The sequence below is a fragment of the Dendrobates tinctorius genome, unplaced genomic scaffold (genome assembly GCF_039654945.1).
Source record: "Dendrobates tinctorius isolate UK_male_01 unplaced genomic scaffold, ASM3965494v1 ptg000124l, whole genome shotgun sequence".
NCBI classification, from domain to species: Eukaryota; Metazoa; Chordata; class Amphibia; order Anura; family Dendrobatidae; genus Dendrobates; species Dendrobates tinctorius.
The window spans coordinates 2,487,777-2,501,906 of record NW_027361792.1 but is presented as its reverse complement, the minus strand read 5'-3'; the positions used below and the strand labels follow the sequence as shown (position 1 = coordinate 2,501,906).

Genomic DNA, 14,130 nt, shown 5'->3' with positions numbered 1-14,130 from the left:
TCACATGACCCCAATTATGTGTTGACACAAAAAGATGAAAGTAGAGCTTCCGGGACCAATGCTGGGATTTATAGGTCAAGGTACTTTATAAACTGAAATATACAAGTTCTAGATCTTGCTACTTTAACACATTTAAGGATTATTCTTTTTTCACAACTGGACAATCCCTTTAAGAGCCATGCTCCTGTGTGATCACCACAATAAGACCATAAAACCTTTTAAAAAGGTGCCCAAGATCAGTGAGGAATTAACACAAAGTTGCTAAATGTTTTGCAGTGAATAACTTATATGCTGCAAACATAATATACCTTTAAGGGGGTCCGATCCCTAGTCTGAGAGGTGCACCCCTCTAAGCCATAAAATACACCTTTGCACTAGGAGTTGGCCCCTGTGCATTATACTGATGGTATATCCCATCAGTCTGTGATTAGTGGTCTGATGGCCGAGACTCCCTTATTAGGAGAAGGCTCTGCTCCTCATCCACGGGCTGCATCTAGCACTGCAGCTCTGTCACAAATAAAAATTACCTGAAAAATGGTCATTTATAATATTTCTCCATCCACTCATTCTCTGGCAATGAAAGGGGTTTATATATGACTGCTGAAATGTCGTAGACTGCTTAAAAAATCCCCTGCAAGTCCCGTTTGGGCTTCTTGGTCCAAATGTCCTCAAAAAAGTGAAAAAGGCCCTGACGCCGCTCACTGGCTATGGCAGGTGACCAGTAATCCACTGAGCAGATGTCTGGCTATTTATCATATGTCCAGGACCAAACTAGGAAGCACAGACCAACGAGAACCAGATGATCGCCCAGATGGGACCTGCAGTGGATCAGTAACGGTTACTGCCGTTTTATTAATTTTTTAGGCATTTCAGCAATAATTAGGATTACTTTGGACAGTTTTTTTTACCACCATGTAAAGGAACACCAAACCTAGAAAAGGCAGAAACAATACAAATCTCCCAGAACTAGCTCCCTTAATCTTTGTATCACATTTTGTCTCATTACAGCTGAAACAAAGAAATATATAAGGGAAATTTTCTTCCTTTACTCCTGGAAATCAGCCTGTGGTCAGTACTATCTTGTGGCTGCAACAGAAGCTCCCCCCTTTGCAGAATTTGTATGTAGAACTCCTTCCCATTTATTTAAGTCCCACACACTGGACTTCTATCACTCATTTCTAAGTTGAGTGTTCCTATAATAGAATGACTTATCTAGACTTCTGAAAATACAAGATTAATCTGGATCTTGCGCAAAATAAAATGCTAAAAATGGCTCTATGCAAACCCGACACAAATGCAGTCCCATTACATTTTATGACCAGGCAGTCCCGTAAGTGCCAGCATTTACTGCGCCTGCTCCACAGACACAATACAGGTTGCTGGACCTTACCACGTGACAGCAGGGCGCCTTTCGTGATGAGTTACTTACGTCTGTGGAATAAGGATTAGGCAGGGGCACAGGCAGGACACTTGCAGGGAAAGTGCATGTGATCTGCGTCTTTTCACATTCGGGGGAATCGGGATGACTGGATGATGGAGGGGAGGAGGGAGGCAGGGTGCTCAAACCCAGGACCGTGTTGTATTTGGGAGGACGACCTATACGTTAATAAACAACAACAAAAAAAAAAAAAGAACAAACACAATGGCGGGGTTTACATACCTTTGGCCACTGTTCCTCATTGGCTAGCATGAAAAAGGAAATGATGGAGCAGATGAAGGAAATAATCAGAGTACAGTATTACGCAGGCAAAATGGGGAAAAAGTTATAGGAAAGGCAGCGGAAAGCACAAGAAAAAGCAGCAAGTTACAAAACTAAAAAGTCAACGAGTTATAACATGGTACAGAGAAGCCTGGCACTTAAAAGGTAACGTCTCACAGTATATATAAATATCCTGGTGCACACAACATTAAAGGTTTAGCATCATACTCCTAAATAGATTATGACAATAACCCGTGAAGAGAAGTAACTTTGCAATTTACTGATTAAAAATACTCTCAAAAAAGGAGGGCTTTATAGTTTTTGAGATTACACCTGCAACTAGGATGTCACTGCTGAACCCATATCATGAAAGGGAAACTCGTTGAGGTACTTTCTTCTATGGATCCCAGTTAAGATAATTTTGATTGTTTGGTGTTAAACTGGGCATGGTGCAATAAGTTGTTGTTTTTTTCTGTGGGGAACCTTTACATGAGCAGTATTATTTAAGGGTATGATCAATACTGTTTATCCAGACAAGAAGTGTTTTGTCTTTGCTCTCTAACTCACATTGGAAGTACCTTAAACATGTTGTGACGGTCAATTACTGCGGGGGTTTCTTGCCCTGGTGACCCTAAGGGTATGTGCACACGTATGCGTTTTTTTCACGGTTTTACCAAATAAAACGCTTAAAAGCATCCCATTCATTTTAATGAATTCCGCACTTTTTGTGCATATTGATGCGTTTTTTCCCGCAAAAAAAACAAAAAAACGCATTGCTGAAAAAAAACGCAGTATACTCATTAATTTTGCGGAAAAAAACTCTTAGGAATAAAATCTTTGGATTTAAGTGCGCTGCCAGACAAATATTCAGATTCCAATCATGTAGATGAATTAATCTCTTTATTCCCAACGCGTTTCGAAGTCCATACTTCTTCCTCAGGGGATGACATGTCATCCCCTGAAACGCGTTGGGAAGAGATTAATTCATCTACATGATTGGAATCTGATTATTTGTCTGGCAGCGCACTTAAATCCAAAGATTTTATTCCTAAGAGTTTTATGTGTCGGTCACTGGTGGACTGTTGGATGTGCAGCAGGCTGACAAACTAATCCTATATGCTTTGCTCTCTCCTGGAAAGGGTGAGTATATTTCTTTATTAAACCCTATAAGTCACCCGGGTAAGACCCTATTGCGCTCGTGTTACCTATAGCTTGGACAAATTTCATTAATTTTGCAGAAAATTCCGCATTTCTTGCTATTTTCTATGAGGCTGGGACCGCTCCGGAAAAAAACGGATTAAAAACGCAAGCAGAAACCGCACGGAAAACTCGCAGAAAATAACGCGCGTTTTCTGGGAAGGAGTCCAGTTTTCATGCAGAAATTTTCTGCATGCGTGTGCACATAGCCTTATGCTTTGTGTTTTTTGCAATCATGCACATTCTCATTTCTATCTTGGCTTGGTTAGGCACCCATTGTCCATACATGGAACTATAGCACTTTTGGTAATTTTGTACACCATTTAATCTAGTCTATATGTAAGGATTAGGATCTTCATATTACGGTATCTCATTGACTATTACTTATGAGCTGTCCTTACTCCCTCTCCCTTAACCACCTTCCGCCATCCTTTTTCCACTTTGGGTGATAGAGAGTTGGGAGGATCAGTGTTGAGGGGGGAAAAAAAAAAAAAAAAAAAAAAGAATAGCCGACGTTAAGCGAGGGCTCCATTTTGCGTATTATCTAAGGTTCCAGCCTCTGCGGCAAGTACTTGTTCTCACCCACAAAGCTCTCCACAGTGCGGCACCCCCCTACATCTCCTCCCTCATTTCTGTCTATCGGCCTAGCCGATCACTGCACTCTGCAAACGACTTTCAACTAACCTCTGCACTAATCCGTACCTCCCACTCCCGACTCCAAGACTTCTCCCGTGCTGCTCCTATCCTCTGGAATGCTCTACCCCAAGAAATTAGGACTAACCACAATTTGCATAGTTTTAGGCGCTCCCTCAAAACACATTTGTTCAGAGCGGCCTATCACGTTCACTAATCAAAGTCATTCTATGTGTAAGTGTGCGTGTGTAGCCCATTCACTATCTCCATCCATCCTTCACTCCCTCAAGATGGCTGGACCTTCATTGTAAATACATCATTGTAAATACACACCTGTACTCTGTATCTCCCCCACGTCATTGTAGATTGTAAGCTCTCACGAGCTGGGTCGTCTTATTTCGACTTATTTTGCTTTAATTATTGTATTGTTAACGTTGTTACTTATGACTTGTGTTTTGAAACTGTTAAACTGTAAAGCGCTGCGGAATATGTTGGCGCTAAATAAAGATTATTATTATTATTATTATTATTATTATTATTATTATTATAAGATAGGGATAAACGACTAGGGCTTGTGGAGAGTAGGTAATAATATACACCTCTCCATTGATTCTCAACATATTAGGGCTTGTGGAGAGTAGGTAATAATATACACCCCTCTATTGAGTCCCAACGTATTATTTGCAATCGCTTTATTATTTGTTTGGGTATCTGTTGGTTATTGAACCAGTATTTGTACATTCTGTTTTACAGTGGTATTGATTACATGCTTTCCTAAAGGTCTATTCGGGTTTGGCCAGTGATATTGTATAGACTACCCTCTAAGCGGGAACCCCCCCAGGTTCACTTTGTCTTTTTTACCCACACCCTCCTTTCTTCCCGACACTGCTGCATCACTTCTGAGCACTGGTTGGAATCGTAGATTGAGTGGTGTTCAATGTTGTAGCCAGGGTATTCTAACGAGGCTCTAGGGAGAGGCGACAGTGAGCGGGGGTGCCACATGTAGCAGTTTGAGCAGGCAGTGAAACTGATACACACCGACGATCCAGCAGGAGGCAGAGAAGGGGTGCAGTCTTACTTCCGAAGATGGGACACAACCCCCTTAATGTGTAAAAAGGAGTAGTAACTTCCACTGGGACTTTGCCAGCAGAAAACATGTAAATATTAAATGCAGAAGCATAACCTAGGTGATATTTTTTTGCTTCCCAAAATGCAAAATGATGAGAACTGGCACTGCCTAGTGTCTACTTCATCTTCTCAATGTAACGGCTGCAGACAATTACTGTATGCACGTGGTGACAAGTGATTGGCTGCAGCAGTGACGTGTCCCTGTGACACGATGTTGCTGCAGCAGCTGAGAGACCAAATGGAAGGATAGGGTTGCATTTTTTGAGGATAGTATTGCGCTTTTTCCAAAGCTCATTTGAGGCATTTTTTTTTTCTAATCATTTTTAGGTATTTAAAATGAAACGTACAAAAAGTAATTTTTTTTCTCTCCCAATCTCAGTGTTACATAAAAATAAAGCACAAAGTATTGGGAAGTGTAAACATGTTAATGTCAGCAGGCATGGTATATAGTGAGTCCAACATGCAGCATGAGGAGTAAAAAGCACTGTGTCACTGTCACTGTGACACATGCAATAAGTAATAAGATGGGGAACAAGTAACGAACCCTGGAATACAAGATGTAAGGAAAAAAAAAAAGACCACCCCCTTCAAAACAAGTCTAAAAAGTGAAATAATGACAGCAAGTGGTGAAAGGCAAACATTAGCATAATCTCTTCACAGCAGCACCCACTGTTTTGCTCCTGTATATAAGGTTTGTAACCCTCAATCATTAAATCCTTATCTATTAGTAACGCTTAATCTATTAAGCCTGGATCTGTGGAAAATTTTTCAACTTTACCTGTAAATTTGAAAGCAATTCATATTTTATGAGGACGGAGCAAACAAGGTGCAGCAGCCTGTAATCTGCTATCCAGGACCCAGAAGACGTAAAATACATCTCTGTAATGCCAATGCCTATCTAGCCATAATGAATCCTGGGGTGTAGTGTAGAAAATGACAGATGGAAATCTCTTAATAGTTTGGTGTCTCCCACACGTGGCATGACACACATGGCAAGCTTTGCATTATCCATAAACTTCCCATCTTACAGGATCAGCGACTTGCTTTCTTGCAGTAGCCACTAATTACTACTGCTGCTCTGATACTGTGGTGTTTGGCGCCAGGCTGTAATGTAAATGTCACTTCTCATCCTTTTATTAAAATCCAAGAACCAAATATTGACTTTCTGTTGTCTAATTTGTTCCTGGCAAAGGCAGACAACTGTTGGGTACGGCCAAATGCTCACTTGTATCGTCGAAGAATATTTCAGGGTTGTGACCCATCTCTAACCCCAAAAACACAGAAAAATTGCACTTTTTACATCACTAACACCAAATAAGACAGTCAAAGAAATGGACCCGATGGAGACACCAATGTAGCCTATGGATCCATAATTACAGGACACAAGTGAAATGTGAACAGGCACTAAAGTGGAGATTACAGACTCTGTAATCCAAATGGTGAAATCCATATACTGAATCAGCTGTAAATGCTCCACAAAGAGAGCATGCTGAGGAACCAAAAATCTGCAGCATGCACTAAAATAAAGGACAGATTATTTTTTTTGCAGCATGCGAATAGGCTTTCTATAAAAGCTCCATATATTGGCATTGTACTATAGATTGGAGCAAAATGGAAAAATTATAAGGCTTTTAGGAAAAGACAAATGGAAAAAAGTGATCTACTGCATGAGTTCTGCAAAAAGAAGCAGAGTGCCACATCGATTTTTACGGGGTACACTTATATTACCTCTGGAATATGTACTTTCGTGTGAAGCTGGAAGAATATGGAAGTACTGTAACATACCATGATTCTCGATGGGGGCCTCATTACAACAAAGAGCCCTGACAGTTGTGTGCATGAGACCTATGGGTCCATTCATAAAGGGTGGTAAAGAGGAGCAGAAAAGCCAGACAAATGCTGCAGAGTGATAAAAACCATATGTCCAAAAAGCGCAGTATTTGAATTGGAATAGCCACAATTATAAAAACGAAAAAAGCAATTATGGTAAAATTGCATCAAAAATTGAATTATTTTCATGCACTTTGGCTGCAGGAGGCAACCACGCCAAGAATGTTCTCAGAACCGGCTAGTACATCTTCCAGCCACCGTCAATTCACAAGCCCGAGTGTTAGTAGCACATCAGTGAGACACATTCATGCAAGTTCATTCACGATCCAGTCCAAGAAATGTGACAGCCTGTGAGACTACAGGGAAAGGAGCAGAGGCAGAGCAAGAAGAAAATGTAGCAGAGAGCGCAGATCGGAGGGGTTACCTCTCTTCCTCGTTCCTGGATGCATTGTGCTATTCAAGTAAGTCACTGCACTCTTCTTACGCTGCAAAGTAGGAAAGCATCTCTTTATTGTGTTATTCAACTCTTATATCATTATTGTACTTTAACAAGACAAATTAATAAACATGGAATTGTAATAAACATTGTGCTCACAGAAATGTGCTGGAATACCAATCCCAGTTACCTAATCTTTATATTTTATATTTAAAGGATTTAACAGTTTTAAGAAACATCAGATCATCTTATAAATGAGACACTATGAAATTCCTAAATCAACTTTGTTTTTGAACTCAAAGAAAAGTGAACAAACACCATCCTGTATACATCCAAAGCCTGAAAACAGGTATGGACTAAACACACTTCATATCTGAGACATGGCAACAACTGCATCAGGTCTCAGTAACCCTCCTCCCTGCTGCGGCTTCTTCGCAAACCTGGCCTGACTGCTCATTAGCGTACCGCCTTCCTACTGCTGAAATCTCACACTACTTGGTATAAGCTGCAGCAGTCCGTTGGACTCCTGAGATCTCAACCTTTAGAGGTACTCAAAATGTTCATTATAACATGAGGATTATACAGTCATGCTGACATGGATTTTCAGAATAAGTACACCAGTCTTCGGTCTAAGAGCTATTCATGCAGCTTGTATTGTGATATCTGGCGACAGATCTGGTTTTAGCAATTGAAAGAATAAAACAAAAAATGATGACCTGTAAATAAATTGAGTTGAGTGGAGGAAAAAAAAGCCTTTTTAATAAGTGACAAAAACCCACAAACACTTTCAATATAGAAGGTGTCAATGTCCTCACCATGTGACTCAAGACAAAATATGAACCTCCTCACTATCTAAATTATAATCTATACATTGTGTGTAATGCATGATGACTGCCCACCTCAGGTTCAAATACTGCCCCGCTGTACACAGGATTTGCCGTTGTTCTTCGCTTTCTTTCTTGCCTTTTACTCTGAATTTCTGTATTGGGGAATAAAGCAACAATATGGCGGTCAAACAGACAGAGCATTACCGCGCATTAATAAGTAGTCTAACTTGTAAAGTGCACCCTGAATCATAGATACTAAAGCAAATATTGGGCTATTGGGCACCAGTTGTATTCAAATTCACGAGACCCGTGAACAAAACTCGCTAGTTGTAGGTTACTTCAGCAACTATACATCTAACCTGCAGCTGCATCGCTCTACAGCAGATGAGGCAGAAGGGTCCATTACAGTAATTTCATGTAACATTATGGAACTTTCTCAAAGACTCTGGAGATTTATCCAAAACTAGTGCAAGGGAAAAGAGTTGCAGCTGCCCCTCTCTATGAGCTGTTATGGAGATTTGTAGCTTCCCCCCAGCTAAATCAGAGAATTGCTAATGGTGTCAAGAACATTAAGATCAGCTGATCACCCTGGAGAGCATCACTCTTAAGGTACTGTCACACTTAGCGATGCACCAGCGATCCCGACAAGCGATATGACGCGGTCAGGATCGCTGGTGCATCGCTAAGTGGTCGCTAGTGAGCTGCCACACAGGCAAATCTCACCAGCGACATCGCAGGGGTAGGGGGTCGTTACTTACCTGTCACACTAGGCGATCCTGACGTCCTCCCGCCCGGCTCCACGCTAGTCTCTCCACAGGAAGCGCCGCAGGAAGCTAATGACGAGAAACGGTCCAGGACGTTCTCGCGCAATCAGCGATAATCAGCAGGGGAGCTGGTCGGAGGTAAGTATCACACACAGCGATATCGCTAGCAATATCGCTATAACGTCACAAGTTATAGCGATATTGCTAGCGATATCGCTTAGTGTGACAGGCCCTTAAGGTTGCTTTCAAATGTCCGTGAAACACTTCCTGTGCTTAGGTCACAATTACCAGACCACCTTGCCCGAGCCACCTGACTTATCAATGAGTAAGTTCTGGTCAGCCCAGCAGGTGCGCCAGGTATTGTCATCCTAGCAGGTCTGTGGCTTCCTGATGTGTGAAACCAGCTTGGAGAGATGACCACTTTAATTCCTTAGTCTTTAAGAGGTTGTCCACTACTATATTATTGATGACCTATCTTTAGGATAGAGATTGATGACCTATTTGCTCGGGGTCCGACACCCGGCACCTCTGCCGATTAGCAGATCTCTGTGTCAGCTGTCTTAAATGCTCAATTGTGGAGCTGCTCCATCCTCGAATAGTGGCCGCAGCAGGGTACTGCACATCTGCCTCCTTTTGATTTGATTCAGAAGATGGGAGCAGGTCCGCCATTGAGCACTTCCAGACGGTGACCAACGACGACACTGAAAACAACCGATAAGCAGGGGTGACAGGTGTTGGACCCAAACCAAATCAGACATTGAAGACCTATCCTTAGTTAAATAAAGTAGTGTACAATCGCTTTAAGATCCAACCTCAAGGCTTGCGAAGTACATTCAACGTATGTTAATGAGCTGTGAACCTACGCGAGCAATATGACAGCCACTGAATATAAAACAATGAATGTTTCCATTCACGGACAACAAACACAGCTCAGCTAGATTACAAAGAAATGGAGAACAATTTAGACAAATAATTGATAAACCGTAAAGATAGAAGCCAAACACACGATAAGTCGAAAAACAAATGCTTCAACTCACCTTCTAAATGGTCATGCGTTACCAATCCTAGCGAAACCATGAAGGCAAGTTTCTAAACAAAAAGAAAAAAAAATATAACGTCACTAAACGCTGTAAAAAAAAAAAAAAAGTTAAAGCGGTGCAGTACAACTTTGGTTTAATCCGACATTCATGGAATACATGCCACCGAACAATAGATATATGATGAGGCTCTAAAGTTTGGGTAAGAAGCCTCTCGGCCGGTCCAGGTATTGTGATCCATATTCAGACGATGAATGGTGTACATTTTAAACCAGCCTAAGCTATCCAATACTTTTCTCACAGCTTGGTACCTGTGGATTTTCTTCTCGTTTTGGCTTGGGGACAGGTTGCACTGTTGTACTGCTTTCAGTTGACTTCGCTGTTTCCACCTGAGTTTTAACGGTCTAAGGGCAAAAAAAAGTTTGAAAATCAAAAGACGTCACATATTACTCTTATATCTCATAGTAAAAATTACCAACCAGTGACTCTGGACTAGATAACACGGCATTTAAATTTAAAAAAATAAACGAATGTTAAAAAGAAAAAAAAAAAAAAAAAAATCATACAGACATCTCTTAAGGTACCGTCACACTTGGCGATGCACCAGCGAACCCGACAACGATTTGACCCGGTCAGGATCGCTGGTGCATCGCTAAGCGGTCGCTAGTGAGCTGCCAAACAGGCAGATCTAACCAGCGACATAGCAGCGGTCGCTACATACCTGTCAGACGAGGCGATGAAGACGTCCTCCCGCCAGCGTCCACGCGTCGCTCGTCTCCACAGCAGGAAGCTGACGACGAGAAACGGCCCAGGCCGTTCTCGCGCGATCAGCGATAATCAGCGGGGGAGCCGGTCGGAGGTAAGTATCACACATAGCGATATCGCTGCTGCGTCACAAAACCAGTGACGTTATAGCGATATTGCTAGCGATATCGCTTAGTGTGACGGGGCCTTTAAGGTCCCGTTACATTTAGCGATGCACCAGCGATCCTGACAACGATACGACCCGGTCAGGATCGCTGGTCCATCGCTAAACGGTCGCTAGTGAGCTGCCAAACAGGCAGATCTCACTAGCGATGAAGCGGCGGTTGTTACTTACCTGTCAGACGCGGCGATGAAGACGTCGTCTCGCCCACCTCCACGCGTTGCTCGTCGGCGCCAGCAGGAAGCCGCCGACGAGAATCGCTCCAGGACGTTCTCGCGCGATCAACAATAGCCAGCGGGGGAGCCAGTCGGAGGTAAGGGTCACATAGCGATATCGCTAGCAATATTGCTGCTGCGTCACAAAATCGGTGACGCTTTAGCGATATTGATAGCGATATCACTATGTGTGAAGCCCCCTTTAGACTGGGGACAGATCACCCTCACATTGAACATATGGGTTTATTTATAACTAGGGAAGTGAGAAAGCGCTAACACTTCAAAATCCATTGAAGCACGGACCTCCTGCCGTGAACAGGTGTTTACAGCAGAGATCTGCTCTGAGAACTAGACACCAAGACTGGGATTTGTTTACTCAGAGGCTGAGAAGTACACTTTCAAGACAAGAGCTTCTTTTGTTCAAAGCACTGATTGCAAGCCTTTTTGGAGCCAGTGATCAGTGATGAATATTGCCGTTTGCATCAATCCAATATTTATGGAATATATATTTTCGGTGTCACAGTGAAGGGACGAACATAACACATTCACTCACATCCCTGTAAGGCCATTCTAACACCTCCAACGTAACAGTCCGATGAATGATGCTATCCATGCTATGTTTCAGTTCTATAGAAAAGTAAAATCGTGATAGGAAACATGACGACATTATCTTCCGCCTGGGACCTCAAGGGGCTAAGACATGATGAAAGTTGGGAATCTCAAACTTCCAAATACCTAGCACATCCCTTCAAACAGCCCCCACATAAGCTCATCAAGGGGTGGTATGTTGGGGTAACCTTTTTCTAATAAAGAGCAGAATTCTGGTTATTGTATTGTCAGTCCTGGAAGGTACAGCTTTCTGTGCATTCTTTCGGTTTTCCTAAGGAGTACCTCCCTCAGCTAAGCTCTCAGCCATTTCTGTGACATCAGGTTTAGTACTTTTTCTTTTGTTATCCCTTTTCTGATAGGCAATTGTATATGCAGTATTATTTTTTTTTTTCATTTTGTAATGTATTTGTATTTTTTTTTTTTACCATATGCTCACTGCGAGTTCCTCAATGACTGGCTTAGTTGTGGAAATAGCAGTAGCCTCATCCAGCACTTGTTAGTCAATTGCGCAAATGTCCTGACAATTGGAGGCAGCAGAGTTCAGTCTCCTTGACAAACTGGTGGCTGCAGTGGGATCTGCGCAAATCCCCCTGCTTTTATCCAGGACATTGAATATAAAAAGCAAAATGCAAATCTGCTTAGATATTTCAGTGTATTCAGCAGCAGGTACATTCATACATTTGCAGAATCCAGTTATTAAATAGTTTTATGACATCAGATTATCATTATAGAATAATTGCTCATTGACTCCTTTTGTATGCCGGTATGTCTCCACAGCATGAAATATGGTGGAAGTACACAGTGACATACAGAGGAAGAGTACACGGTTCTGTAATACTGAACCGTGAGGACCGTGTGCCGCGTTAATCTGATGCAGTTGAAAGCCGTTACCTGCTTCTCCAGGTTTGGTTTTGGAAGCTGCAGAGTTTGTGGAGCTGCCAGTCTCGTGCCTGGTGCAGCTATCACGATACTGGTGAGCTGTGCTGTAGGGAAGGCTTTGGAAATGGTCGTGGGTTGTCCATTCACGATGCGCACAGGATGAATAGAATTCTGAGATGTCGACGTCAACTTTGTTGTAAGCATAACCGGCCGCTGGATGAGTTGAGGAGCTGCAAGCATTGGGGGTGGAGCAGGGGCGATAGGGATGTTGTTTTGTGCAGCTGGCTTTGGCCGCACCTAATGGGAAAAAAAGCGTTAACAAATAGGCCGTGAAAATGCCCATAATGTGAAACAAGCAACAGTGAAATTCTTTGATAAAACAAGCAGATTTCATTGTAAATTCTGATGCACATTTTTAGGATGGATTCTTTTTCATTTTACAGTTGAGGATCCTAGTTACAAATTATTAGACTTCCTATAACATTGGGGTGTTTCACTTAAAGTTCTGTGGATAGGTGACAACTGATAGAAGAGGCAATGGGCATTAACCGAACAATCGATGGTGACCTATGTGCCCTGTAGCTTTAGTCAAACTCTATGGGGTTGACAGAACGGCTTTCCTGATGATTGTCAGTTCAGACCAACTGCATGTTGACGCCACTGGTCCAATCTTTGCTTTAGTCCAGCCTGGTAGCAGGGGTGGATCTGACTTTGCAGCATGAAATAGGTGTGATGCACTGACCCATAAAACAGAGCCTGCATAGAGCGTGCTCCATGGCTAGGGAACTGGCCACCATAGGGACAACATAGTGGCCAGTAACCCAGGCAATGAGCTATACAATAATAAGATTAAAAATCCATCAGTTTATGAGAAAGAACAAAATTTTTAAATAAAGGGTAAATTACACAGTTTCTCATTATTTCAAGAACTTTGCATTTTACCCATTTACACACTCGAGACAATTATTTTAGCTAAAACAGTTTTAAAGAACTTTAAAGAAAAAAAACAAACTCAGAAATAGGGATTTTTGTGTACTCACCGTAAAATCCTTTTCTCCGAGCCATTCATTGGGGGACACAGACAGTGGGTGTTACGCTGCTTGCCACTAGGAGGACACTAAGTAAACCAGAAAAAAAGTTAACTCCTCCCCTGCAGTATACACCCCCCTCGCTGGATGAGATATCTCCAGTTCGGTGAAAAAAGCAGTAGGAGCTTAAACAGTCAACAATAACCATAACCAAGTCAAAACCTAAGAATGCGACAAGTGAGCCAGTAGGCTAAACACGGCGGGTGCTGTGTCCCCCAATGAATGGCTTGGAGAAAAGGATGTTACTGTGAGTACACAAAAATCCCTATTTCTCCTACGCCTCACTGGGGGACACAGACAGTGGGACGTCCTAAAGCAGTCCCTGGGTGGGGAGCATACATCTGCTAATACCCCATGTACCACTGAGTCAACACTGAGGTACTGCCGATTGCAGGATGCGTCTGTCGAGAGCTGCATCTGCAGAGGCCTGAGAATGAATTTGGTAATGTTTTGTAAAAGTATGCAGACTGGACCAAGTCGCAGCCTTGCAGACCTGTTCTGCTAAGCCTTGATGCCGAATGGCCCAAGAGGCGCCCACTGACCGGGTAGAGTGCGCCTTAATCCCCGCTGACACAGGCACGTTCCTGACATGGTAAGATTCCTGCATCGCTAGGTGAATCCACCTGGCTAGTGTTGCTTTTGAAGCGGCTAGACCCTTCCTATGCCCCTCTGGAAGTATGAACAGGGCCATCTGACTTGCGGAAGGGAGCCGTCCGCGAGATGTACAGTCTCAGAGCCCTAACCACATCCAGGGTGTGGAGGGCCTTCTCAATGCGATGGACTGGCGCCGCACAAAAGAAAGGCAAAACAATTTCCTCTTGAGATGGAAAGAGGAGACGACCTTGGGCAGGAAGGACGGGAAC

General features: G+C 42.7%; 1 protein-coding gene across 4 annotated transcripts in view; it reads right to left on the bottom strand.

The window, feature by feature from the left end:
• PHF21A (PHD finger protein 21A) overlaps positions 1–14,130 on the bottom strand; it is a 117,003-nt gene that overhangs the window by 10,191 nt on the left and 92,682 nt on the right. For 3 of the 4 annotated variants that reach the window (XM_073541703.1, XM_073541702.1, XM_073541704.1), the window contains exons 8-13: positions 12,192–12,476; positions 9,863–9,955; positions 9,552–9,603; positions 7,823–7,902; positions 6,912–6,972; positions 1,430–1,596 (exon numbers count right to left, since the gene is read on the bottom strand). In XM_073541703.1, the coding sequence (XP_073397804.1) occupies positions 1,430–1,596; positions 6,912–6,972; positions 7,823–7,902; positions 9,552–9,603; positions 9,863–9,955; positions 12,192–12,476 (738 nt within the window). Of the gene's footprint in view, positions 1–1,429; positions 1,597–1,660; positions 1,684–6,911; positions 6,973–7,822; positions 7,903–9,551; positions 9,604–9,862; positions 9,956–12,191; positions 12,477–14,130 lie in introns of all 4 variants that reach the window. The other variant, XM_073541705.1, reaches the window with a different exon arrangement.